General features: G+C 36.7%; 2 protein-coding genes across 9 annotated transcripts in view; one reads left to right on the forward strand and one right to left on the reverse strand.

The window, feature by feature from the left end:
- Positions 1–1,877: 1,877 nt before the first annotated feature.
- On the reverse strand, positions 1,878–9,246 carry LOC107103763 (cysteine and glycine-rich protein 1-like). The gene is made up of 6 exons (XM_015403579.1): positions 8,959–9,246; positions 5,466–5,575; positions 4,862–5,030; positions 4,642–4,771; positions 4,467–4,563; positions 1,878–2,704 (listed from the first exon to the last, which is right to left on the reverse strand). The coding sequence occupies exons 2-6, from the start codon at positions 5,572–5,574 to the stop codon at positions 2,628–2,630; spliced, it is 582 nt and encodes a 193-aa protein (XP_015259065.1). The 5' UTR covers position 5,575; positions 8,959–9,246; the 3' UTR covers positions 1,878–2,627.
- Positions 9,247–13,379: 4,133 nt separating this feature from the next.
- Positions 13,380–27,809, forward strand: part of LOC107103765 (neuron navigator 1-like) — a 96,349-nt gene continuing 81,919 nt past the window's right edge. For 3 of the 8 annotated variants that reach the window (XM_015403584.1, XM_015403585.1, XM_015403588.1), the window contains exons 1-4: positions 15,859–16,121; positions 17,236–17,430; positions 21,439–22,283; positions 23,190–23,281. In XM_015403584.1, coding sequence (XP_015259070.1) covers positions 21,445–22,283; positions 23,190–23,281 — 931 coding nt within the window. In that variant the 5' untranslated portion in view covers positions 15,859–16,121; positions 17,236–17,430; positions 21,439–21,444. Of the gene's footprint in view, positions 13,496–15,802; positions 16,122–17,235; positions 17,431–21,438; positions 22,284–23,189; positions 23,282–27,809 lie in introns of those variants that run through there. The other 5 variants (XM_015403582.1, XM_015403581.1, XM_015403583.1 and 2 more) reach the window with 5 other exon arrangements.

The raw sequence follows: 27,809 nt of genomic DNA on the forward strand, positions 1-27,809 counted from the left end.
GAGCATGAATTCTATACATTACATCTTTGATGTTAGTATATTGATGTGTACAGTTAACCACAAAAAATAAAATGTTTCGAATATTCCACCTGAGATTATTACTGCTGCCACCATCTGTATGATCACCCCTCGCCCCCATCTAGCTCCACCCCTGCTTAATGAATTTCAGGGATAATATTTGAAATATGCTTTTAAAGCTTCCTAATCATAATAGCAATTTTTTTAATGCACAGAGGTGGAGTGTTAGATGAAAACAGAGATGAGTCATTATGTTGGTAACCTTTTACAATTAAGCACACACAATTAGGGAAGACCAGGAGAACTGAGGGAACTAAGTAGTCCGGTGATAAAGTAAGGCAAGGCAAGTTTATTTGTATAGCACAATTCACTAAAAAGACAATTAAATTTTTTTTAAATGAATAAAACAATAAAAATAGAAGGTTTTTAACTTTGATTAAAAATGACTCTGCCTTTTATAGAACTTTTACAGTCCTCTCGGAGTTTGTTCCTGATAAGTGGAGCATAGGAACTAAATGCTGCTTCTTCATTTTTGGTTCTTGTTCTGAGTGGACAGAGTAGGCTTAAACTAGACCTGAGTGGTCTGGGAGGTTGATACACTGACAACCAATCTGTTATGTATTGAGGTGCTGATCTATTCATTGATTTATAGACTAACAGAAGGATTTTAAAGTTTATTATCTGAGCTACAGGCAGCCAGTGTAAGGACTTCAGAACTGGGCTGATGTGCTCTACTTTCTTAGTTCTAGTGAGAACACTGGCAGCAGTGTTTTGGATCGGCAGCAGCTGTCTGGTGGACTTTTTAGTCAAAGCTATGAAGACACTGTTGCAATAGTCAATTCTACTAAAAATAAATGCATGAATGAGTTTTTTCTAGATCCTGCTTGGACATTAGACCTTTAATACTCTTCAGGTGATTAGAGGCTGAATTAGTTACTGTCTTTATGTGCCTCTGAAGGTGCAGATCTGAGTCCATCATGGCACCAAGATTTCAGCCATAATCAGTGGATTCTAGCTGTAGCAGCTGAAGCTGTGAGCTAAATTTGGATCTCAAATTCAGTAGCTTAGTTTTGTTTTTATTCATTCAGAACAAAATTGGTACATCTCTATATTGATCTGTTCTCAGCATTTTGCCAATGCTTCCATGGGGTCATAGTCACTTGGTAATATTGTGATGTAAAGCTATGTGTCACCTGCATAGTTATGGTGATTGATCTTGTTGTTTTCTATATTCTGAGCTAAAATTTTGAATTGTTTCTTAGTAAGAAGTCAGTATGATGTTTCACGTTACTTTAGGGTACTCAAAACTTTAGTTAATAGAACAGAAGATACTACTAAGGTAATTACTGGTTCCTCAGTAAACACTTGGTATGATTCTTGACTCTACAAAATCCATAAAATAATGGCTAGGCATTAATCTGGTTCTCTGACAGCAGTAAATCATTGACAGGAGGCAAGATTTTCATAAGCTGTGACCTCACAGGTGTAGGATTTATTCCCTGTTTTTGTAGTAATTAACCAGCAGTCCCCTAATAAGTACTGTTAACCACCCTTTAGTTATATATTATTGCCTGTTTGATTTCTGTGGTAACTACCTATTAGTTCTTGATTAATGATTGTTTCCTCAGTAAATGCCCATTAGATCCTGTGTTTCCCAGGTAACTTAAGCCTTAGTCCCATAATAAGGCTGCATGGGCTGGGTATTCCCCACTAAGTACTGATCAACTACCCATTAGTTCCTGATCAGTTCCTTGGATGTTCTCTATCATTAATCAAATTTTTTGTACCTAAATGTATCAAAATGTTCTTCTAAAATGTTTAAGAAAGTGGAAAAAAAAGACACAGTTGCAATGTAATGTTTTTTTTATGAGTTGCACCTTATAATCAAGCACACTGAGTAATACTGCAAATAATACTGTAAAAAAATACATGAAGGTTTTAAAAATATCCAATACAAACATCTTACAAGAGGGAAAGGACTTTTTTTTTTTTTTTACATATTTTGCAGTCTGACAATAGACATGTTGAGCCATTCTCCAATTTTTACAATATAGAAGCTTTATCATGTGAGCAGCATGAGGTGTGCCACTGAGTTATGAGAAAAATGAATAAAATGTAAAGTGGCATCTCTTTTAAATATACATTCACGTAAACAACCTGGCTTCTGTAGTTCTCTTTCAATGACCTTGTGCAAAAACACATGCCTTTTGTTTTTTTATAGCATATAATTGTATTTGAAGAAAGAGGACACTGAGTCTTTATTTGATTTATCACTGAACTATTTCTGAAAAGTAATCATCCAAGTCTGTTTCAACTGCTAAATATGAAGTTAAGGCATTAGCACAAGTCAGTGTACAGTTAAAGAGATTGATTAAATAGACATAGTGTGATTAAATGGATCTATTTTTTGATCATACTCTGCTAGATTTTCAGAAAGTGGTGGATTACCGTAAGAGGAAAAAGCATTTTCAATCTTTGTGTTTGTGTGGTGATCTCTAGAAATGTTCTAATGCAGTGCTGGATGAAGGATGCTTCCTCCACATTAGTTGTAGCAGCTGCCGTCTGCATGGAAAGTAGTTTAGCGTGAATCAGACATGCCACACTGGACTTCACTGGGTGTGCGCCAACGCTCCGGCTCCTAGTCCATACCCGAATCCCTTGGGACCAAAGTTTTTGCCGTAACAGGCTGTTGGAAGTAGAAAGAGAGTGTCATCAATTTCCACTTCTAAACAGCAATGCCATATCACAGACTGAAGGCTGCTTGGTCATAAATGCCTCAAACAAAACCTTTAACTGAATGAAGTCAAAACAGAGAATTTGCTTGTCAATTCCTCTATCAGTCATATTGATAGGCACCCCTGGTAATGATGTGGAAAGCCTTTCAAGAAGTTAATCAAAAACTCTATTCTTCGTATTCTGTAGCCTTGAAAAATTCTGAAGGGAAATTAGAAACTGTTATAAAATTATTTTTTGTTAAAAGAATTACAGCATAGGTGCCAACATTTGTGCGTCTGTGCTTATGGTAGAAAAAACAATGTCTGGATATTTTTTTAATTTTACATTAAATGGACCATATTATTTGATCTAATCTAATCTGATATAATATAAAATAATGAAATGGTCAAATTGTAGTTTTTTTTTTTTATGATTATCTGTATGAATATTCTAGTGCTAAAAATAACTTTTGACTTTATGATCCCCAAGATTATAGGGGATAATTGTTTTGCTGGTGAAAAGTGAGATATTATAGGTGTTCGACTATGTTGTTTTAAACTAACACACCTTTTCAAAAAATAGCATAATGCTGGTTGTAATGGTTTAGGACAGCTTTATTGTATACGAACCTGTAGGACCTGATATAACAAATTCAACCCATAATTCTCCGCTCTTGAAAAAAACTACAGATGGAGACTTAGTCATTTTTTCCCCTTTATACTCAAGGTTACTTGGGTTTTTCTTGCAATTGACTGACTCAAATATGCCTGCCATGCTGTATCATTCCCTTGAAGACTTAAACATCCTCTTGGTGACTAAATAAAAAAAATTCTATGTAGAAGAGTGGGTCAAAATCACCAAGTCTTTGTAATTATTACTAACCCTTGATGCAAGTTCTTTTACCTGTATGGGTGACTTAACCAGTAGGTTTAAGAGATAACTAATTGCTTTTCTGGTCCAGAATTTTTATAGACTGCAAGATATGTTTTTACAGTGACCTGCTGTGTTATTGCTCCCCCTGCTGTTGTAATGTACTCATTACAATCACATATTTAAAACAAAAATATTGTACACGTGAGTGGTGTGTATTAATTAAATCTGATGAGTGTCAGTGAGGTTTATGACTGGGCAGTATATATTCTGCTCCAAGCATCTTTTAAAAGTATTGATATGTGTAACTGCTTATTGTGGTAAATTTTCTCATTAAGATGGGACTCAGTCTTTGTAATTAAAAGCCCATTACCAACACATATTGTTGCTGATTCATCCCAACTTTTTAAAGTTTTTGTTGTTAATCCAGTAGATGAATTGTCTCTTTTCTTCCCCCCTTGTTTTTACAATCCTAACAAAAACTTAAAGGGTTGAAGTTCATGAAGAAGTACATTTGTTCTCATTTTCTAATTCAAGAATTTCTCTCCTCTAGATTCTCATACTTCATCATTATGCACAATCCTTCATGACTATTCTTTTTTTCCCTTCATAAACTTTTTATAAATTCAGTAAGACTGAAAGTGGCTCTTTTAAAAGTTAAGGTCCAAACCTGCTTTATGTTGCATTTAGGTTAAAGCTCAGTGACTATTTTCCTGATTATAAGCCTAAAGAAGCAGATCAAGACGTTCCATCATAAACCATTTAAAGAATGAAGTATCCCTTCCATACCAGAGTGTTATGGATTTACATACATGGATAAAATTGATTTTCTCATAATTTTGAACATATGGATTATACAGTACCTTTACAGTAGATTTCTCCTTCCTTATCAGCTAGTGTGGTCGACTCAAGACTTTTCCCACATGTGGCACAGGTGAAACATCCAATCTTATGCCAAGACTTGAAAGAAGCGAAAAATCACTATTCAAATGGTCAACATATGGATGTGGATGGTTTGCCTATGTGAGGTTTTCTTACATTTCCTGCTCCAATCACTTTCTCAGCAGCATAGACAGCCTTGCCACACCGGGGGCATCTGTCCGACCCTCCAAACTTCTGTGCTATCTTTGAGGGGTTTGGATTGGTGGTCGGGCGATGAGGGGCAGGCCTGATAGACAAGGAGGGGAAAACTATTAATAACGAAGAGCCCTCAATGGCTTGTTATTAGTAATTAAATATGTGTGGGTGTATTACTCACATTTCCTGTTTAATACCCAATGATTCTCCTTTGTCCATGCTGAGGGTCCCGGCACCCTGACCATACCCATAGCCTTTTGGTCCATATTTCTTGCCATAGCATGCCTTGCAGTAGACTTCATCCATATGGACGGCTACAGTTGTGCTGTCCAAGTTCTTCCCACACACCACTACACAAATATATTGACATTCACAGACAAGAACAAATGCAATATATTATTGTTTGCATATTTGTGCCGTTTAAGGGTGTTTAGACAAGTTCCAAACGTCTTCCTTATATGGCAAAGCATTTCTGGAAAAGCATGCTCTCATCTAAATTCCACTGCAGGAATGTTAGATAACAAAGCGGGAACACAAATATCACAATTATCTACTCAGAACTCCTTGAACTGATGGGCCGATTTTGCAACTACAGCTTGAAGTCTAAAGTTCAGAGTGAGAGGCATCTTTATCCTTCAAAAAAGCAAAAAATACATGATTTTGTTTTCCTTTATGTGTTTTAAGAAAATATCTGTTTCAAATTTCCATGTGTGTTTAATACCTCACAAAATGTGATTCAGTGTAATAACTAAGATAATCAGTTTTAATGCATAATGTTTACTCACTGCACAGGAAGCAGGACTTGTGGAAGCTCCGCCCATCGCACAGGACTTCCTCTGCAAAGTAAACTGTCTTTGAACAGCGGCCACATTTATTTCCTCCACCCAGAGGCATCCTTGGAAATAAAAGCAAATTAGATTAATTCTCAAAACCTACAGTGTTATCAGTTTAATGATTGTACCTTAGAAATACTCTGCAACAGGACGATTTTAATAATTCTACACTGATAAACCAAGGAAATGAAATATTGATGTTCCAGCACACAAGGAAACATCTATGAAGGAAAATGATTAGAAACTTGCAAATTAAGAGAAGCAACCGCATAGTAAACTGGTAGTTTTCAGATGCCATTTGAACATAATGAGCTACCTTAACAAAACAAAACAAAACCAAACAGAACTAACTGAACTGCTCTCTATTGGAAAGACTTCAAATATTTTGAACAATTAACATTTAATTTCCTTTTCCATATAAAATTCTTAAATACTCAATTTCAATACCTGAGAGAGGAAAGAAATAACCTGATGAAAGAAAGCCAGCTGGATTAGAGGACTAATGAATTCCCTGACAATATAGTTCATTTTTTATATGAAACACATTTTGAATTCTACATCTGTTTCTTTGTAATTCTGGTTTTATTCAAGACTCTAATTGAACGTCTCTCAGTTTACTGTGGCTTCTGTGAAGGAAAGCCAAACCAGTGTTGGAGAGTAAAAAAAGAAAAGTCATGCTAAACGGTAACAGATGAAAGTTTCTCTGTTGGAAAACAAACACAGTTAGTGTGAATGTAATGTGAAAGCATGGAAGTTGAAAGCCTCTCAGAAAGTCAAAGACTCTGGCATGCAGCCTGTTTCCACCCCGTGTGTTTCCCGACATGACCCTCCCAATCAATCCTCGTGTATCCACCTCCGCATTCCTGAGCCCCCCTCCCACACCCACCCACCACCCCTCTGTCCACATCATCTCCTGACTGTCTGTCTTGTCCCTCTGTATTTTCTGTTTATTTAAGGCAGATAAAGTCCAGCCTGTAGCTTTTTTGGAGCAAATTTTACTTCCTTTAATCAGTTAAGGCTGCCGAGCTCCTAAAAAACTCTTCAGTCATTTCCTATCACCCAAAGCATATTTCCTCTTTTTTCAGAGCAAGTTCTTCCACAATGAACCCAGATACTGTGTATTTGAATAGAACTATAATTATGTCAAGGTGAATTACATTTATAAAAAGCTGTTGATTTGAATGTAGTCTTGTAGATTTTTTTTCCTCTTAGCTACATGTGAAGGAGAAGTGTTTATTTGACACATTTACCCCATTGCTGAGGTTAATTTAACAGTCCGAGGTGAAGTTTACCTGTTAGCAGTAGTTCCCACTTTGCAAAATTCAGTCACTTTTGGTGATAACATGTCCACTGTCTTTGACCAGTCAGAGTTTGACAGAGATGGGGGATCTGGAGTTAACAAGTTGTCTCTGTCATGGATTTGTTCTGCCCAGCCAATGAACCAGGTGAGTCCAATCGTCACAGGTTAATTCTCACTCTGCAGCAAGTAAATGATTTTGATCCCCAAATGTTCACTGAGACACCCAAACCCAAATAACCTGTTTGGGTTTGACATTATGTTGTTTTAGTTGCACCCCAGAGAGGTGACCTTACCCTGAAACCCAAATTAGAAAAGTGGAGGAAGACAAGTTATGGAGCTAGGTAGTTTCATTCTCTGAACTGGTTAAACGACTTTGATACTGAATGAAATTAGCAGTTTTTGCATTTGAACTGATGTATACCCAGGTTTCTACAGAAAGTATTAGGATTCCTGCATAAAAAATGTAGTTGCAGTAAATCAGTAGTTTGAGCACAGTTACAGCCACAGACCCTCAGAGTGAGAATAAAATGCAGCTTATGTCATCAACATGAGAGTTTGGTTAAAGGAAAGTGATAGGTTCATGATAACATGAAAGGCAATGAAAGACATCAACTTACGAGGGTGTTTTTACACTCTAGAATAGCTGTAGTGCACAGGAAAACATAATGACTCCATGCATTAAGACCCTAGTTAAACCCAGGACTGTCACTGCAAGGCAACAGTGCCACCATTTTGACCTGTCTTTCCAGAACACAATATTCATGAGTGACTTCTACCAGTGATATGAAGCTGCTAACCAAATAGCACAGGCTGCATGAGATCAACAAACAAGTGTATACAGTCATTTATGAAAAGGGAAAGAGGTGTCAGAGTTTTGCCTTCTGTTTAAGTTTATTTTTAGTTTGTAATTCTGTGTCTCAGTAGTTGTTTTCTGTCAGTTTGGTATTTCTTTAGTTACTCTCTGTTGCCCCCTTGTGCCTGTCTCCTTTCCTCTTGGCTTCCTTCTAGTTAGTTCTATTCACACCTGCTCCATATCAGCTCATTAGCCCATTCTTTGCCCCACCCCCCCCGTTTTTTTTCCTCTCTTTTTTTTTTCTTACCAGGATATTAAAAATTATTTAACTAAACAATATTATTTCTTTCTTCACATAAACTTACAATTGTTGTTCTTTTTATATTATTTATACTTTGATGTAATTTTTTATGTCACCTATCTACAGTACTTGTTATTGCCGTTGTGAGACCCACATTTCCCAACTAATCATCTATTAGCTTAAGTTTCAGCTGTTGCCTCGTGCTAATTTAGGGAGACAAGTTGCTGAAAATTTAGAACATGAAATCAGCAGAAATTTCTTACCGACAGTCTTAAAGCATTTGAAAAAAAAACAAACTGCATATTTTTAAAAATGGGATCATTTGAATGTTTGCAATTGTCTTGGATGGTTTATGTTTTTGTAAACTGCCTAAGATTACATTTTGAATTGTTGCTATATAAACTTTATTCACCTGAAGTACCAAAATGCTGATGATTAAGATCCACAAATAATCTGAGGAAATCTTACAGGACCTAGATGAGAATTGAGTTCCAATGGTCAGTTACCCTACAAGTAGGGTTTGTTTCTTACTTTTGCTACAAAGTACAACACAACTGACCTCAACCACTGGGTAACTATAAAGAGATGCCATGCAGAGCAATTCATTCAGTCATTAATAAGTGGATCCAATTTGGGACTCAGAGGCTCATGCTGATCTAGAGAATCATGCTGATGTTACACTCTGAAACATGTTATTGGTTTAACACTGCAGGTTTGGACACGTAGCTGTGCAGACAGTGTTATGGGAATGCTCTAGTAAAACAGGAAGAAATAACAGGTACTAATCAGGAAGTTCACAATCTACACGTGGCTTTGTATGAGTTTAAAGAGACTTCTTCCCTTTGCTCAACGCTTTATATTTTTCTCATGTAGGTCATAGAACTCTTTTACCATTTTCTGTAATTTACAACACTGGCTCCCGTTTTCTCCAGTGGATTTAACAATAAAATTGTCTTGTGGGTTTTTTTCATCATGCATCATTAAGATATTGTAAAGGCTTTAAAGCTAAAAAAAAAAAGAAAATAGATGTGCGTTAAAAAGCATTACTCACCTAAAGTCAGTAGATGTTGTTGGTCTGAGTTGACGGATAGAATCAAGTTGAATGCAGACTCGGTGCCAGAGGGTGTGTTCAGGAAACCAGTCGTCTAAAACGGTACTCAGTAACTACCTAGATTTAAGAGAGAATTTGATTCCCTGAATTTCCCAGTGGTGGAGGTTAAAGCAAAAAGCTGTTAATTCTCTTCTATGTTGGTCCAGATGTATTGAAAGGCAAAAACTGTTGTGAGAGAAGAGTGCAAAGCACTGAGGAAGAGAGAAGTTTTTTGGGTAACTCGCCAAGCCAGAGAGACATTAGAGTGAAAGTGGGTGGGGTCAGAGGTGATTAAGAGAGGCAGTGGTCTGTCTTGTCTTTCAAAATGTAAAATCCTTTTAACCCTAAAAAGATACTGAAGGTGTCTTAATGTGTCCCTTTTTTCTCATAAATCCAAGTCTTTATGTCTTAATATCAAGGAAAGTTCAGATTGAAGGGTGGGGTTCTGTTAGGAACAAATGACTTGTAAATATCTTACCTGCAGTAAATAACTTTAAATCATCTTAATAGCAATGGTTTGCATTGATTACAGTTTGCACTCTATAAAATGAAAGAAATTATTAAATCAGATATTAATCAATATTCCGGTCCAAAATAAGGACCTCTTTATAAACCCAGATGGTTGCCATGGTTATATTATAGATTACACATACAAGCTTAGACAATCCTGAGGATGCTCAGACCAGTGCAAGGCATCAAATAACCTCTTAATATCATTCAACCCTATGTATAAAAAATATATATATATATATTTTTTTTCATTTTGGTTTGGTGAAACGCATATGCTGTCAGACACAGGGTTTCCTCAGGGGTGTATCCTAGTCTCCGTTTATATATCTGATACACAATTGACTGCATTAAACACTGTACATACAGTAATAAAACAGATGCCTGTTTAGCAAGTTGCAAGAAAGGCTTGGAAAGAATACATTTTGTAAGAAAGTTCAATCTAGAATCAATAACATGCTAAAGATTTTATTTCACAGGTGTGTTGTAGAACTGTTTTGACATGAGGTTGTATTGCCCGGAATAGCAACCTACCCTTAAAAGATAAGAACTGCCTGGTTATTCCTGTTAAAAAGACCAGAAAACAGCACTTGGCACCCCCCAAAGAGCAATGGGGAACATCAAAGTTGTGGCCTTATCTTTATTTATATATTAATTAATGTAATTAATTAATATATTAATTAATGAAACACCGTTCTGTCTTATAAACATGCATTTCCGGGAATCTGTTGTTGGTACACAGGCTAAAACATGCAAAAAGCTCAAAAATAAACAAGGATGGAGCAGAAATGGCTGGAGGTCAGCTGTTCTAACTGTAGGCTCTGAATTTAAATTGAGTTTAAGGTCCACATTAATGTTCAACTGGGTGGTGTTTAGCTATTGAGGGCTTAGACACTATTTGTATTTTATATTAAAGGTATAGAGGAGGATGTTCTTTTTCTGGGTGGATGATCAAAATAAGTGGTCCTCCTAATTGTCAGTCATTCTGGTAATATGTTTACATAAGGCCATACTACGTGCTCATCTCCATTTTTACTTGAGTCAGACATAGTGGAAAAATTGCAAATCTTCTTTTGGAAAGTAAGCTTGTATGAGTGATGCAAACAGCAACTTTTAAACAGAGCGTGCACGAGGAGAAATGGGCTCGTGCACACTCTTGCACGTGATTGATAGGCGTTCCCTCTCTGGAGCGGGTACAGGGTTGTGCATGTGCATTTTCTTTTTTTTTACCTTTAAGTTTGGGCAAAAAAATTAAGCATTTCTTAGTTCCACGGATCAATGTTATTGTTTGTTACCAACTGTATAGTGTGTATGATATTATTTGTAATACAGATGCTTAATTTGTAAGAGACTGTATGGAAACTGACCTTTAGAATCTGATGAATCAACAATGTCATTTTGAAGTACCTCCAAGTTTATTACCACAACATGAAGTGACATTTAGAGGCTAAGGTTGCTATGCTTAATGGATGAGAAGGAATGAGGAGAAGCTCACTGAAGCATCTTGTCAAAATAAAATAAAATAAAACATCATCACTTTTCTGTTTTATTCAATTTGGAAACATTTATTTCACAACAGATGAATACAAAAAGAAAATATTATATTTAAGATTTAAAAATAAACACAAAACACAGACAGTAAATAAAATGAAATATACAAAACTTTAATTAAATCATCTGCAAAAAATATTGACATTTCATTGTTAGTATTGGCAAGCTGTAAATAATGGCATAAAAAGCATTGATTATACTGTTGATATTATAACCCCAGCTAAAGAAAAGAGAAAGCGCTTGGTAGAAAGGACAGTGCATGACATATACTGTTTTACCAACTTCTTATTATCTTGCAATAATTTTTAGTGTCAAGAACCAGCTGTGGTAACCAAATGTTACAACACTTTAACTTTATTCTCAAAAGGCTTAAAAAATGGTGTAAAAGTTGAAAAAATATCCAAACATTGGTGTGGTGGGTTGAGCAAGAACCCTAAGGACCAGCAATAAAAGCATGGCAATAGTTTGTCTCTGCTGCCCTCATGTGGTCATTGTGAGAATTAAAGGATTAATATACGGTATGTAACTTTTGGAATATTTTTTTCTCCCTTTTTTTTTTTGTTTTTTTTGTTTTGTTCATTTGGTTAGAATATGTTTGTCATGAAAAGTGTCTGAATTCTTGTGGATCTGGATCCAGATTTGATATCTCTGTTTAAAAAGATTCGGCCGCCTCGTTTTTCAAACTGTATGGGCCTTATTGTTTAATTTTATCATCAGTACTGGAAGAAACGGACTGTGCATGTGGATGAAGGGATTTTTGTTCATCTTATCTGGAAGCTTATTGCTACACTGCTGTTTAACCTGAGGAAAAAGTTATGGCTTTAAGTTACTGGTGACATTTAGTGATGACAGATCTTGAAACATTTAGAGGTAATGGGTGCTGTGAAACTCTCTAGTTCCCTGTTTACTCAAAACATAACCACATTAAAAAAAAAATCACTTAGGACAGTAAACAAACAGGATATTATATCTCAAAAACATGAAGCTGTATTTAAGCACAACAGAGCCAGGCGAAGTGTGTGTCTAGTAGGTCAAAAACCCGATAGGATCAGCTGGTTTTCTTAGATAGAAATCAATCTAATTAGGTAATTTAATTAAATTTTCTCTGCAAATTTGAGATTATATGTGTTGTGAATTGGCTTTAAAAAAATAAACTGAATTTAATCATTTTGAAGCTGCTTGAATTTATTTGATTTGGATTGATAGAGTTTGGATATGTTGTTCTCTTTTTGCATGTATTGAAGGGAAATGTTCTTGATTAAAAAAAAAAGAAAAAAAAAAAAGACATGAAATAACGTTAAAGTCAGTTATTATAAATAAAAAGTTCCTCGATTTTCATACCAGGCTGAACTAAAGAATAATAATAATAAAAAAAAAAACTATGACAATATCTTCATTAGCATTATTGTTTTGGGAATAATGTGCCAATAAATGTGCGCTACTGATTATTTTAATCTGCATACATGTACACTTGCCTCTCCCCATTAAAATATAATTCAGTCAATGATATTACACTATTGCACAAAAAGCTCAAATTTTTAAGGGCTTTTTCAAAAACTGCAAAAGAAACAGCTTTGAATTTGAATTTGATCTGATTTACAATCCAGACCTAATTTTTAAATTAGAAAAAGATGTAACTTTGTTCATATCTTATTTTGAAGAGCTGGATTTCAATTTTGTAAAGCACAAAATCTAACACTTTAGATAAACCCACTAATAACCTTATTCATATGATTTATCTTGTCTGTGGCTGATGTATTTTACTGGCTACTTGATTTACAACTTGTTTGTGTGAAGCCTGTTTTACACATCGGATACAGTTTAAAACAGGATGTGGTATAGTGTCACCATCCAGTGGTAACAATACTGTCAAACAAAGTTAGAGACTAACTCATAAACAAGACAGAGCCATTATACTAGAGAGATAAGCTCATAAAAAAGGTCTAAATTATCTCAGAGTGCCTTTAAATTTGACATTGATTAACCAGCTATGTTTGTAACTTTAGTGTGTTGATCCAACACGAATGCAGAGATTTTATTTAGGCTACACTTGTAGCTTCAGACAACAAGCGTAAACCCAAATCTCCCCTGAGTCTGCCCCTCTGTGACCGGGACACAAGTGTCCCTTTGTTAAAACAACGACTGTCTCTAGAGAGGGGACATGCCTCAGGGGACATCTGAAGATTAGCTATGTCATTACCCCTTCAAACCCACACAACCCTACTTAAACCACACACTCACTGCACACACTTACACACCACTTCCCATAATCCTCTGTTACAAGTCACTTCCCATTTTTCTGAAACACAGGAACAAAGCAACAGATCATGTGGGATTTTTTGTTGATTTTATGGTTGCAGAAGTTTTACAGTTTTTATTTATCTGTTTATAACTGAAGAAAACAGAGGAGTCACCCTGGGTTTAATGTTAGGATTGATAGGTGAGTAATGTGCCAAATATTAATAGTACAGCATCTCTTGTTTACAGTATCACTGGAAAAACGATCTAGAAATAAGCAGAAAATGCCTAAATTAAGTGTATTTACCCTTAATTTGAGTAGGTAAATGAGATAGTTTGCCAATGGAATTAGTATTTTTACTCTTAAAATAAGATATTTAGATAAAATGCACTTAAAATAAGACAATTCAATTGTGTTTTCTTATTTTAAATCTAAATTGTCTTGTTCCATTGGCAAAATGTATCTTTTACCTGCTCAGTCCAAGAACAAATGCACTCATCTTAAGAAAAAAAATGACTTATCTGAATTTGGATTTTTTTCCAGTATGGAGAAGCATAGGGGGATGAGGAGGTCATGTGTGTTGTACAGTATGCATGCTGGGGGAGGGGTTGTGTATTGCCGGGAACATATTGTGTTTTAAGGAAGAATTGCTCCACCATGCCTGGTTCAGCAGCTTTGTTTTTATTTGCATAATGGAGTCTCACTGAGCAGACACTCCATTATGCATGTGTCTCTCTGTTGGAGACACAAAGACCAAGTTAAAGCCTGATCAATATGTGATCAGTTAGAGAGCTTAAAGACTGGACAAAGAAGGTTGAGCCAACAAACACAAACAGTCATCAGAAATGGGTTAAAATCTTTAAAAAACGAAAACAAATGTTATGAATGTGTATTTTGCAAAGGGCGGTTGTAATAGACTGATTCTGCTGGGTATCATAGCTGTCATTAAATATGCTTCATGGGCCCAACGGTCTGTATGCAAAACCAAAGCCAGGATGGCAGAAATATGAGACGGGAGACAATCCAGTCGTAAATAGGCAGCGAGAGATGGAGACACAGAGCAAAACACAAAGCTGGCTTTGCACAGAGCTATAATTGAAGGGAGGAAATATGCCACAAGAAAAGACAAATACAAAATAACTGGTTTTTCGTAGGAGTTGTAACTACAAAGATGTAATTTAAAAGGGTAGTAGAATTAGCTTATGAAAAGTATCTTTTTTTTCTGAATGGGATGCATTGGCTACACCGCAATGCATCGCAAAAAGATCTAAGAGCCGTTTCCTTGTCCAGTGAGGGGATCAGAGAGTTTGAGAGGAGCTGCTACACGGGCATTTATAATAGCAGTTTTCAGCTATACTATCTAGCCATTTGGATGGTGGTATGAGTCTGTTACCATCGTGAAGCTGAACTCAGATTGAAATGAAGGATTTTTTTAATAAAATAAACCCCAAACATTTGTCATTAACCATTTTAATGAAAATAGTTTCCTCAGACCATATGGAGCTGAATAGTGCTGCAACTGCCTCGCTTTTTGCTGCCCACTGCCAGTACAGTGCTATTTTACTCCAAGGGGCCAAACACATAGCAGATAACAAAAAAGTTCATAAACAGAAGAGGAAAAACAACAACAAAGTGTGTTTTAAAGATATACAGCAAGGAGAAAATGGTTGTTTTCCCAGAATTTATCTCTCAGTGACAACAAGGATACAAAAACTCTGTTAATATTTAGCACATTCTATTCAGTCTTGTCCTTTTTCTCATCCTCTGAAGATAATATGAAAACAAACACATTATCAACCCCAGGGAGGCTTTAGAGAAAACTTTCACTGAGTGTAACATTTAGCGGAGCTAAGTTTCTCATGTAAGGACAGAGTGGCAGGCTAAGCCCTTAAAGAGCTCAACACCATGGTTCTATATTTGTTATTAGACCTTTGCATTAAAGTAGTCAGAAAATCAATTAATAAATGTTATATGTACAATTATAATGGCTGCAGTAATCAACCTAGAAAAAAACAATTGCTTATTCCTTATAAATTAAAGTAATTTGATCATTTTATGTTCCTTAGTTGTATCTTTTTGTGTATTTACCGCGAGAAAATAATATTTTCCTGTGAGAATCACAGCAACCGTTGTTTGCTTAATGATTGCGAGGTTTCAATATTTTTTTCTGTTCATATCTCTTCTCTTATCCTCTTTGTTTTGCGTCTTATTTTTTTCATATGTGCCTTGTTTTTCATTAGGGGAGTGGGACAAATTAAAGGAGTGATGGATGGAAAGACTGTCCCTCTCCTTTAGTTTAGTGCATAGAGACATCAGGTGTCTAAGCATAATTGTGAGCCTGCATCAGCAGATGCCTTTTTAACCCAGTTTGTATAAGTCCTTTCTTCCCTTTTTCCCTTCTCGGCAATTAGATCATGAAAATCTGATGATTGGGGTCAGGCTTTTCACATTTGCTTTAATTATCATGTGCTACTCACACTATTGAGGTTGAAACACACACATAGACACACACACACACAAACTAACACACTCATCCAGCTAATGCACCAGTGTGTCTTTGCTAGCTGGGCTTATATTTCACCGCTGAGAGGGGAGGGACCCCAGCCAAAAGGACCATTACTCAGACAGAGAAAGAGAGGGAGACAGATGTTGTAATGATGAGAGAGAAAGAGAGGCGGGGACATGGCTGCAGGCGTACTGCGGCAGCAGCAGAGCGGCATGACGTGATAGAAGGTGAGATTACAGACACAAACACACATGTATGCAGAGCAGCCTCACAAAAGTAGACAGACTGAGACTAAGCCAGACACCAGAAGAGTGGGAGAGGGTAAGTACAGCCTTGTTTTTTATTTTACTTATACTGTACATCTTAGAAATTCTATAACAAATTTTGAATACCTGTGGTTTGTCTGGTTTGCCGACAGTGTAAGCAGAGATAATTACAAGTTTTCTCTTACAGGATGAAGGTAATTAAAGTGGTGTAACTGTCAGGGGTAAAGAGAAACAGAAGGGAGAAAGCAGTGCTTGGTTGGAAGAAAAGAAGTGGACTTTTTTGTGACCAGGGGTGACATGGTCAGCTTGAGTCAGCATTATAGGGTCCCTATGACTCAGTTCTGCACACTTTGTACTGTATGCATACGGTGGCATAAGATACTCTTGATAAGCAGCAGGGGGTTTGATATGAAGGACATAGCTAACTGCCCAGGGCACCAGTGCCTGAGGGATGCCAGGAGGACTAAATAAGTTTAGCTATGGCTGACACCCAAACAAGTCAGTATTCTGCTACTTATATACATCAACAATCAGTGAGGAGGGGGCATACTAAAAACACTGTATGTAATTATGGTCACAACCCAAATCTGGCAGTATATAATGAATGGACTGTTTTACAGGTTAGATGTTTTTTTGTAGAATCTGGTTATTCGTTGTTCACAAAAAGTAAAAGAAAACCTGTAAGATAAGTCAACATAACGACTGAATAGAGAACCACTTTTAGATTTTTAAAGCATTAATTGTAGTTTCATGAATAAATAAGGACCATATATTTTTTTTTAATCTTCTTTTAGTGTTATTGTGCTCTGCATTTGAGTGTGTAAAAAGTGCAATAAAACCTTTGCTGCATTTCTATACTTGATATCATTATCTTAAAAAACAAAGTTTTAATGACTAATATATAATTATGCTGCCTTAAGTCGATATGACAGAATATGTGTCATCGAGGTCAATTGTTTCCCAAATGAATTTCCATTTGGGTCACTGACGCTTGATCACATAAACAGACCTCTGCTCATTGTTCCATTTTTTTTTTTTCAACCCTTAAATGAAAGTTGTTTCATGCCAGCTGAGTAGATGATTTTTGGACACAAAAGTAACTTTGAGAATGAGTCATCATGGTGTGTTAGCCCCTGATTAGATGGATTTGTCATTCCTGTTTGTCACAGCTTCCTGTGTTTGAGGAATGTTGAGGAATTGTGAACCAATGAGAGCACAGCATCGAGGATGCAACCGTGATCCAGGAAAAAACACACCATTGTTCCTGGGAAGCTGAAGAAGTGTGACGTCCCTCCACTTGCTGGCTGTCTTCCTACTCGGCCCTACGGCACAACGAAGAACTGGGAATCCCATTGACAAGCAAGGTACACATGTGAGACTCTAAATTTCCCTAATTTCATCACAGGGAATTTATTGGCTTTAGACAGTGTTGCTCTTAATGTGTGCTCACTTTTTCCTCAAGAGGAACACATTTTCAGGATTTTCTTTGCTCAGATTTTACTGGATTCAGTGGGTTTCACTGTATTCACTCACTCTGATCTTTAAGTTAATGTTTCACTCACCAGTTTGTTGATATACCAACAGTAACACCTCTTGCAGTGTCCAGACTTTCTGACACGGACCTACAAAAAGAGACTGAAAATGTGCTTTGATTCAGACAGAGAGGGCTGTGTTTCCACCTCATGTATTGATTTTAAGATGAGTCAGAGGGTGTGCATCACAAGAGAGAGCATGTGTTCCCTGGGAGGGTATATATGTCTCTTTGATCAAACTTGCGGTTTCTTTTTTTAGAGGTCACTGGCATTGCAGAAAAGAAAATTATGAAACATTTCTGCAGCTTTCAACAAAGTAAAAATCTAGATAGATAATATCTGTTATTATTCTGGTAATGATAAATAAAATATAATGCTGCTCTTTATTAAAGCAATGTCTTAGATTTACATGTAGGTAGGTAACTGCTAATATGTATTTCTGAGGTATAACTGAAAACAGTTTAATAGTAAGGCAAATAGTTCTTAATTTTGTAGTTGCACATTATGGTCAGCAGATGTCAGCATCCTCCAGGCAGAAAGAAAAAGGGTTCTTCAGTATAAGTTCCTGTAGAAGATACAATCATAAACTTGAGTCAGAGCTACAGTATAAACCTAAATATATTTTGTTTGCAGTGCTTGCTTTGATTTATCCTGATTTACATGAAACTTTAGAGCATTAATGACAGGAAGTGATCTTTAGGTTCAGCAGGATGTTTGAAGTTTTTAGAAGAGCTCTGGGAGCTGGACTCTAAGCTAAAAATCATAACTGAACTTTATTAATATCACACTGAAGAAATTCACCTCTGCAGTTGACCGATCCCCTTTGGAGGCAGTGGGCTACCATTATGTGGCGCCTAGTGATTAGTTTGGGGTTCAGGGACTTGCTCAGGAACCCAGAGTGCACGCTGTGGGGATCGAACCGGGCACTTGGTCTCAGAGCAAAAGCGCACTGCTCTAACCACTAGGCCAACACTCCCCTTCAGCTTTTAAATATGTCTAACATATAGCTGAAAAAAGTAAACATTTTAAACTCAGAGAGCTTTGAATGAAATTTATCCACCAACATTTCTCAACATAATTATGAATGTTGATGATGAGGACTAAATGAAGATCAAACAGGCTTAGACTGGCAGACAGAGAGGGTAGGGAAGAAACGGCGGTGCAGTGGCAAAGGACCCCAGGCTCTGTCAAAGATTGGCAGATATGGAGGAGAGAAAAGATCCCAATGATTTAGTTCAGGCATGACTGTTTACTGAGCGGCAAAAAAAGTAATATGACATTTTTTTTCTGTGTTAACACTGGAGAGAATTGGACTGCAGAGGTCAGGTGCTCTTTTAGCTCTGCCATGTTCAAAAGATAGCAAAGAACAATAAGAGAAAACAGCCATAGAAACATTTTACTTACTTACTTACTTACTTACTTACAAGTACATATTTCTACTGGAAAATAAGGACATTTATCAGAAAAAGCCCAATTCTTATCCCACTCATTAGTTTGCTTAAATATATATAAAGATAAATAAACTCAATAGTTTTCTTAAAGGTTAGGTGAATAACAAAATTCAAAATAAAGTAAAAGTAGGGGTATGGAGAAAATCAGTGCGCATATCAACTGACTTAGAGTTCATGCTCAAATGTAAACTATTCTATAGTGATGAGCAGAAAAGAAATTTAGAAACGAACATAAAACTGAAAGCATGTAGCTATTTCTATTTACAGCATATTATTTAAATATGTATGAATTGTGTTTAACATACTATTTTTTTATTATTTCCTTGTAAAAAAAATATGAGTAATAGGTGCTGGAGTTCTCTTTTAGATTCCCCCTTAATTTAGAATAGAAAAATAGAACAGAAAATCCCTTTATTGTCCCACAATGGGGAAATTGTGGTGTTACTGCAGAAGCAAAAGCATTACAGCAAAAGGAGTCACACAAATGTGGAACTTAAAATTGTATAACAATAACAGAATAAGTGGCAGAGTCAAAAAAAAAAAAAAAAAAAAAAGAAATACTGTACAGTACAGCCTTATTAGAATACTGTGCAGTCATCTGAAGAATGAATTATCAATATGCAGTTGGGGACATTTTTACAGTAGGTGATATGTGAAAAATAGCAGCAACGCCAGAGATGTGCATGATGAAAGCAAAAAGGTAAAAGACTAAGACAGGAACTGTGCAAAAAATCAGCATGAATGTAATAACTTATTGAGTTTGTTGGGAAGATTGGTGGTTATAAATTCGTACAGTTGCTGGGAGGAAGGATCTGTGATAACGCTCCTTGGTGCATTTAGGGTGCAGCAGTCTGTCTCTAAAGGAGCTCTCCAGGTCAGCAACAGTTTAATGCATGTGGAAGTTTGATTCTATTTCATGACATGGTCAGCAGTTCTCATATTTTCAAGCATATTTTCACTGTTATATTCACAAGCAGATAACAAAAAAATGTTTAAAGATGTTAAGGTATTTTTTCAGTCTGAAAACGATAAGTAGACCATCAAAGTGAGTTTTTTTTAAGCAGTATAATAATGCAAACAAAGTTTTCCTTAATATCTTTTATTGTCCCATTTGTCTCTATCCTATCCTCTCTTTCTCCTTCTCTTGGACACACACAAGTGTACAGTTGATTTACTATCAGCAGCTGAGCATCATTACTTTATGTTAGATTGCTGTTGTACCAGTATGACCCCAGCATATCCCCAAGGGTAAGCCAATTTCCATACAGATAGACACAGAGCTAGACTGCACCTGTGCACTTGGAAACCGTTGTTGGACTTCTATTAGATTGGGAGAAATTCTTTTGCCTGTTAGTGTCATGCACCTCCCAAGAGAAAAAGTAAAGAGGGAAGAGATGGAGAGAAACAAATATGAGTTTATGTGGGAATCAGGATAAATTTCAAAATGAGGATGGATAGGCACATCTGTCTCTGGTTACCTTCTGCTGCATTGCAGATGATGTCATAAGCATTAGTTTCCAATGATAAAGGATGACTAAAAATAACCCAGAATCCCACTTCTTTTTCTGGGTATCCGTTTTAAATGAGATTTTTTTTTTTAATTAGTTTTTATTAAAATTTAGAATATAGTATTTTTTTGTTGTTGCTGTCCCTGATTTGTCAGTGCAGTAAAATGTCTGTCTGTCTATCTAGCTGTCTGTCCGTCCATCCAAAATTATTGGTCCCTTGAGGTCAAATGCTCCAGGATCAGATGAGGCCAAATCAATATTCTTTTGTCTCTATAGCAGCTCTATTTATGTAATCTCAAATTGACTGAATGCCCTTTAGCTCATTCATTTGTTGGACCATCCAGTCTAGTCTACTGCTTTTAATCTAAAACATTTAAGATATAAAAATGTTTGATGCATTCTTTTAAAAGATTCTTTTGAAAACCTTTTATCACAGATTTTTTTTCCATATTCCAATCTTTATATCTGCTACACTACTAGTTATCTACTGATTGTTTCAAGGGCATACACATTCAAAATAGTCCTGTGTGAAACACTTCACTGCATTGCGATCACACTATATATGTATGAGGGGCACATTATTAATAAGTAACCAGCTCAGTTTTTGTAAAGGAAACAGAAGGTTTTGGAAAAGTTAGCATGATTTCTTTGCATTTATAAGCACATTGAAGTGTTTTTAAGATGCAAAAAACAAAGAGTGTGAAAATTGTGCTACAGTATGTTGTTTTCTCGTTAGATTAATTTGATCCGCTTGTTCTCTCGTAAAGATTAACGAAGTGCAGTTACTTGCTAATGTGTAACGTAACCTTTCTAGAAGGATGATGGTTTATAGTGGAGGCCTTCCTTCACTGCTTATTTGATCTCTTTCTCCATCTCTTCAGGGCAGAATGAGTGGGGGAGTCAATGTGAAGTCAGCCCACCGTGGGCCTTCCTCATCAGGAATTCCTCTCCCCCGCAGCCTTGTGCCCAATTCTCCGAAAACAGATCCACGTCGCCAAACTCGTGATTTGCATAGGCCCTCAACACTGACCCCTCAACATACCCCTACGCATACACCCACCCACTCTCCATCACTTCGCCCACGGAACACCAGCATACCTGGGCTTTCCTCGCGGGAACACCAGAAAGAGAGAGGCCTAAAAAATCAGCTCTACCAGCGGACTCACACGTCACATTCGGCTTACAGCAGCCCGGTGGTCCAGCGCAGAGCCCCATCACCACACTCCAAAGACTCGTTGGATCTTCAAAAACTAGGTCATGTCCATTCACAGCCAGTGCATGATGGGAATCATAACAGAAGTGCAATCATTAATAAGAACCAAGCCAACCACCTGCATCCACCTTTCCGCTTCAGAGGAGGCGAAAACTCCAACACAACTCAGGAAGTGAGTCAAAACATGTCAACAAGGGGAGGGATTTCCGCTGAAAAGCCAGTCGAGTCCAGCATTGGAAAAAACAGGAACATTCAACCAGGTCCTGCTCAGTCAGGCTGCAAACACACTTTGAGAGGTCACAGCGGCTCCACAAGCCAGTCTGACGAGGAGATGGGGACTCCTGAAGAAAGCAGCGCAGCCTCTTCCCCTGATCCTCTTCCTCTTCCACTCATCACATTCACAAAGGCAGCAATATCCCGTGTTTATGAACAGCAACCCCACCTGCCCAAAGAGTCTACAGACACACACATAACCAGAGTCAACATGGTGGCTGTGGCTCCATTCAGTCACAGGTAAATGAAACTATGAATCTGTGAAAACCTCTGACCTCCTTGTAATTGTACTAAACTTTTTAAGAAGTAGCTTTAACTCAAAAGGTTTGCAAGGAGAGCATCTTTAGTTCAGACATGAAGAGAGGTACCACCTGTTATACTTAGATGGACCTAATCCCCATCACAAAATCTAAATCAAATGAAAATGTCACAAACCCGGCCTCTCAAAAGTAAAATGGCCTGTTAATGAAGGAATCTAGTTATAAAATAGAATAGAAAATCCCTCTGTTGTCCCACAATTGGAAAATTATTGTGTTTAAAGCAGCAATAAGATTATAGAAAAAAAAAATAGTCACACAAATTTGGACCTTAGAGTGTGTAAGATAAACATAATAGTGAGGTGTTAAAAAATAAACAAAGGAAAGGGTGTACTGTAAAGTGTTTTAACTATATAAATACTGTGCACCTGGAGAATAAATAACCAATATATTGCTATGGACATTTTTACAGTAAACGATAATTGAAAAAGTCACAGCAACTTCAGAGATGTGCAAAATGACAGCAGCATGTTATTTATCTGACTAAGGTAGAAACTGCAAAATCAGCATTGATTTAACAACTTATTGAGGTTGTTGAGAACAGGGAGGGTTAAAAAGTCTTACAGCTGCTGGGAGGAAGGATCTGTGATAATGCTCCCTGGTGCATTTATTTTACTTGTTTAGGAGAAGAGATGATAAAAGGATACTTAAGCTTTTATGCATCAGGGTTTTCCAAACATAGTTTTGCATCTAGCCATGAATCCTCTACATGGCTTCTGACAAAGTTGAAATGGGTAAACACAAACTTGGATATTTGCATGTGATCAACAGTTGTAACTGTATTTCTATGTCAAGTAACAGAAATTTTCAACTGTTATGTTTTTGGCAGGCTAAGAATACAGGAGAATGATTTCTCTCTGGAGGAACTAAGTGACTGTTCGTCTGGATCTATTGAAGTCTGCTGCGACGACCTAACAGGAGGTTAGATACCTTATTAATCCAGAATAAATTCATATTTTGACTGTTTTTGAAGCCTTTGCTGAACAAATATTAAATCTGCTGTCTGCTTAGTCAGTAACAAGGTACGAAGATGGTTTCCTAGTTAAGAAAAAGTATTGTGAGAACAAAAATTTTTTTTTTAATATTAAAAGAAATGAATTTTATATACATGAGATAAAATCATTATATCGAGTTCCAGCTCCATAACAGTTTTGGGTCATGTGGCAGTTTTATGCTTCTTTAGAATAGAGGGATAGACGGTTAAAATAAGGTGCAGTGGTGGTAATCTGCATCAATACTGAAAGGGAACAAAGCTCTTCAAAACAGATTGCCAGGCAGTATTATAAGTACATAAATATCAGCTGTACTTCCTGCATGATGTTCACTCTCTTCCACTATCTCATATAACTGTTTTGACCTAAAAAATCCCTCTGCTTTGCTTTCATGCCTTTTGAGTAACTGTTTGTGACCACAGATCCAGTCATTGGATTTCTAATGTCAGAGAAGGACATACTTATTGGATTTAACCTCATCACAGACATGCTGGAGATGAATCATTGCTGTTGATGTTGAGTTTGTCAAACAGCAGTAGACAGGCTATTTTACATTTCTATGCTTAGAATTCCAGGCCATTAATGTTATGTTAAAGGAAAAAAAAAATCTGTAATACTGTAAGTAGTGTGTAAAGCAAAGGAGTTTTTTATATCTAGTACCTGGTTTTAGGGAAAGAGAAGTAAATGATAAGAGCAACATTTAAATGCACACAAAAGTCATCAACAAATTAATTGAATACATTGGTTTTATCTGTCGGCAAGGCCAGACATATGGTGACTCAACTTATTTAGCCATCGAGTCATAATGAAGTGAATGTAGTTGAAACTGGACATCAGAATAAAAAATAAAGATGATTTAAATGATTTCTTTATGGTCACTGTCAGTTGGTATGGTCTGAGCAGTTTATATACTACTATACTACTACTACTCTTGTTTACCAAGAATCACCTTAAACACAGAAAAGTATTCAGTGAGCGGGGGCTGTGTTGATCTCAGTGGTTGGAGGAAAATGAGCATAATTGTTTTAGATAATAGGAAACACTGTTTAGTTAGAAAGGCGGTGTGATCTACAATGATGGATGGATGGACAGACGAACGGACGGATGGATGGATTGATGGGTGGACAGATGGACGGTTCAATGGATGGATGGATGGATGGATGGGTGGATATACAAATTTAAAATCTAATTAGTACTAAACTAATATGATATCTCATTATAATAAATAAATAATTATTTTCAATCATTCTAACACATATTTGAATCAACAATTACTAAATAATCTGCCTTTTACTCTTCTGGTTCTCAAATTGCACAGCTATCAATATTCTTTTATAAAATATTTCAATGAGATACTTGGGTTTGTTTCATGTTAGAACAAAATAACACGTTATGTTCCTTAGCTTTTCTTGTGTTAGACATGTAATCAGCTTTTCCCATAAAAATTCTTCATTTTCTCTAAAAAATACTTTGTAATGAACAATATGCAGAAAATCAAATCAGCGATATTGATAAAAGTTAATGTCAATAGAGAAGAGAAATTTTTATTTTTGCAGCTTAGCTTTATTTTTCCTTTTAACATAGATTTTGTTTTTAATAATCTTTTCTAATATCCAAACACAATTTACTAGAATTCACAGTATTATTGTATAGACAATTTAAACTTCGTAAATCCTGTCAGTGTAACACTTGCTGCCAAACTCACACTCATGGCAGTTATGACATGTAAAAACCTTCATTGAGGTTTGCACCATCTAGTTGGGAGAACAGTTGGAGCTTTTGGGACAGTCACCGTCTTTGAGTCTCAATTATGTGCTTGTAATTGGTCCCTAGCAGGAGTTAGAAACAGAACTGAAGTGTTAGTTCTCTGGAGCTGCATTTATATGGAGGGTGGACTGACATCTTAATCCCTGTAATTTAGATTGTGGAGGAAGGGAGAGAAATAGTTTAGAGAGTGAAGACTTTTGGAAAGTGTGTTGGATGAGGGATGGAGAAAGAAATATACTAAGGGATGGTGGGTTGGTGGAGCGATGATTTTGCTTAAAGTGGAAAACAGCCCAAGTGTGCTGTAAAACAAACGTATAGTTCAATGTTTCCTTTTAAATGGCTGTACCTGCTGAATATGTCACTTTCCTCAGATGTTCATTTTTTTTTTATATGATTAAATTTACATTAGGGGTAACATGATAATCTTCTCTATCTGAGACTTTAATGAAGATGCAAACATTTAATATGGTTGTGGCACCATGTGCTCTTTCAATTTGAGTGCAGACCTTCTGACCTCGGCCGTCTCTGGAGCAGTGTATTCCCGGGGACGTTTGTACCGCTGTATGAGTGTGTATGTGAGCTGATGTGGCTCTTTGTTGCAGCACACAGATGGTGTTTGAAAAGATAAATGTGATGTGGACTCGGTATCATTTTTCATCTCCCAGCGAGGGGAAAATCCAAACATCCCCACGGACACTCTAAAGGTCTGTCAGTATGCATCTTAAAAACACAGGCCAAAGCAGACAGTCTCAGAAACTATGGTGCTCGTTTTTAGTTTTTTTTTTTTTTAATATTCAGTTTGCTGTTATGAATAAGGAGGAAATTGATCATGACATTAAAAAAAATCTGTGATAGATCTATGTAGGCATAGAAAATAGTATGATCTTGTAGTTCATGCATTTTTGTGGCATGCTCTTAATGCGCCTGCACTTCAATGATCCACGACAGCTTCTACTCTAGGGCAGTTCATAATCCTCTTTGGCCAATCCAATCAGAGGCAGACATATGCCGTGTGAGCATTGGACAGTGATGAGTGGTTTAGTAGCTTTCTGGAGATGATCAGATATAAGAATTGATAAGATTATCTTCAACATCCCTGTTTATTTTTTTAATGTAATTCCTGACTCTTGTTTCACCCAAGCTTTGACCTTTCAGCATGTCTACCAACAAGCTTCAGTAAAGCCAAACTGTAAACACATACAGAAGTTAAACAAATGTGTAAGGCAGTCTCACATTATGGGTCATAACTACTGCAACGATAAAAGTGATACCATTCTCCATCAAGGCCACACATTTATCATTGGATGGCATAAAGCTTAAGAGAGTGTATTCAAGTTAGAATATCACAGGCCCTGTATGCTAAATATGGTGCTAACTGCTGTTAGCAATATAAACTAATGTACTCAAAAAGAGCTTGTCTCCTAACAGATATTGTACAGTCCTGTGTGTGCCACTGCTTTGATACTTTACATGACTAAAGCTGGAAGTAATATAAGTTCTTTATATTGGCAACTTGTAATACATTTTATATGTAAAGGATCAATATTATCGGCTTAACTCAGGCTGCTGGCTGAATTTATGTTTTTTTTTTTTATCTTTTTCTATTTCACACTTGATGCTTGGAAAAACTGATCTCTGAGGAGAAATGGGGCGTCAATACATCAAGCAAAAAGGATAGGCTCCCCCACTGCAGCATTTATCCACAAGAACCATAGCTTCTACATCCTCTCATCTCCACTTCTGCTTGTCTCTGCAACCCTTCCCCCCAGGGACATTTCCTTATAACATAGGATGTAACGTTTAATGGACAGCTGCATTATAGAGCAGGAGATGAAAGAGGAAAGAATGGAGGGAGATGGGTGAATTGAGGAATGGGTCAATGATTACACACTCTGTATCTTTTATGACCTGTGGGATGACTCCCAACCCTGGGAGGCAAATTAAGTCATCCATTTGTGTACATCACTGTGTGGGACACACACACACACACACACAAAAAATCTGAAATAAACTTGAAAAGGCATCTTTCTGTAAAAATAAAAACTTATGGCAAAACACATCCACATGTGAGAGTTTAAGCATACACTATGGATTTCGGATCCATACATTTCAACTTTCAGTTAGATCTTTAAATCTGCATGTTTATGGAAAAACCTTGAATACACACAGCTTAAATATGTTTAAATATCCATCTGCACTGCATGCACACAATGGTGTAACCAGTCAACTGTTGTCTGTAGCAGAGCATTGTGGGACACTCTTGGGAAGTGTGCTGAGAATGTCAACACTGAGGCTTTGGCAAAAGAAGAATAAAAAAGTACATTTTCTCCTTTTTTCTTTTTATAAATATATAGGGCACAAATGTGCATTCGTCACAGTTTTCTCTGCATAGCAGCTGATGTTTTTATCACTACTCAGCTGGTGTGTGACTCATAATTAGTGTGTCTCATCCGCCCAGAGCGAGAGTTGGGTGTTTTTACAAGAATACCATGTGTGCCTCCACAGTACGTGATGTAGTCTCACTTTTGTTACTGAAAGTTGAATTGCTTAAATTAGTAAGCCAGTGACTCATCAAACTCAACCTTGGGGGTCAGTGAAATGACAAAAGATGTGTCACTGCCTGGGATGAAAACAAAAGAAAAGTCTTCTTTCTTATTCAAGAATACAGTTCAATCCAAACAGAGGAAACC

The sequence above is a fragment of the Cyprinodon variegatus genome, unplaced genomic scaffold, assembly GCF_000732505.1.
Source record: "Cyprinodon variegatus isolate N-32 unplaced genomic scaffold, C_variegatus-1.0 Scaffold1524, whole genome shotgun sequence".
Taxonomy (NCBI): domain Eukaryota; kingdom Metazoa; phylum Chordata; class Actinopteri; order Cyprinodontiformes; family Cyprinodontidae; genus Cyprinodon; species Cyprinodon variegatus.

Excerpts from the sequence above, each read along its gene's own strand:
- LOC107103763 (XM_015403579.1), bottom strand. The coding sequence starts at position 5,574 with ATGCCTCTGGGTGGAGGAAATAAATGTGGCCGCTGTTCAAAGACAGTT. Across the intron at positions 4,772-4,861 it reads TTGGGTATTAAACAGGAAAT|GCCTGCCCCTCATCGCCCGA; the intron begins GTGAGTAATACA and ends CTTGTCTATCAG. Across the intron at positions 2,705-4,466 it reads AGGAGAAATCTACTGTAAAG|CCTGTTACGGCAAAAACTTT; the intron begins GTACTGTATAAT and ends TACTTCCAACAG.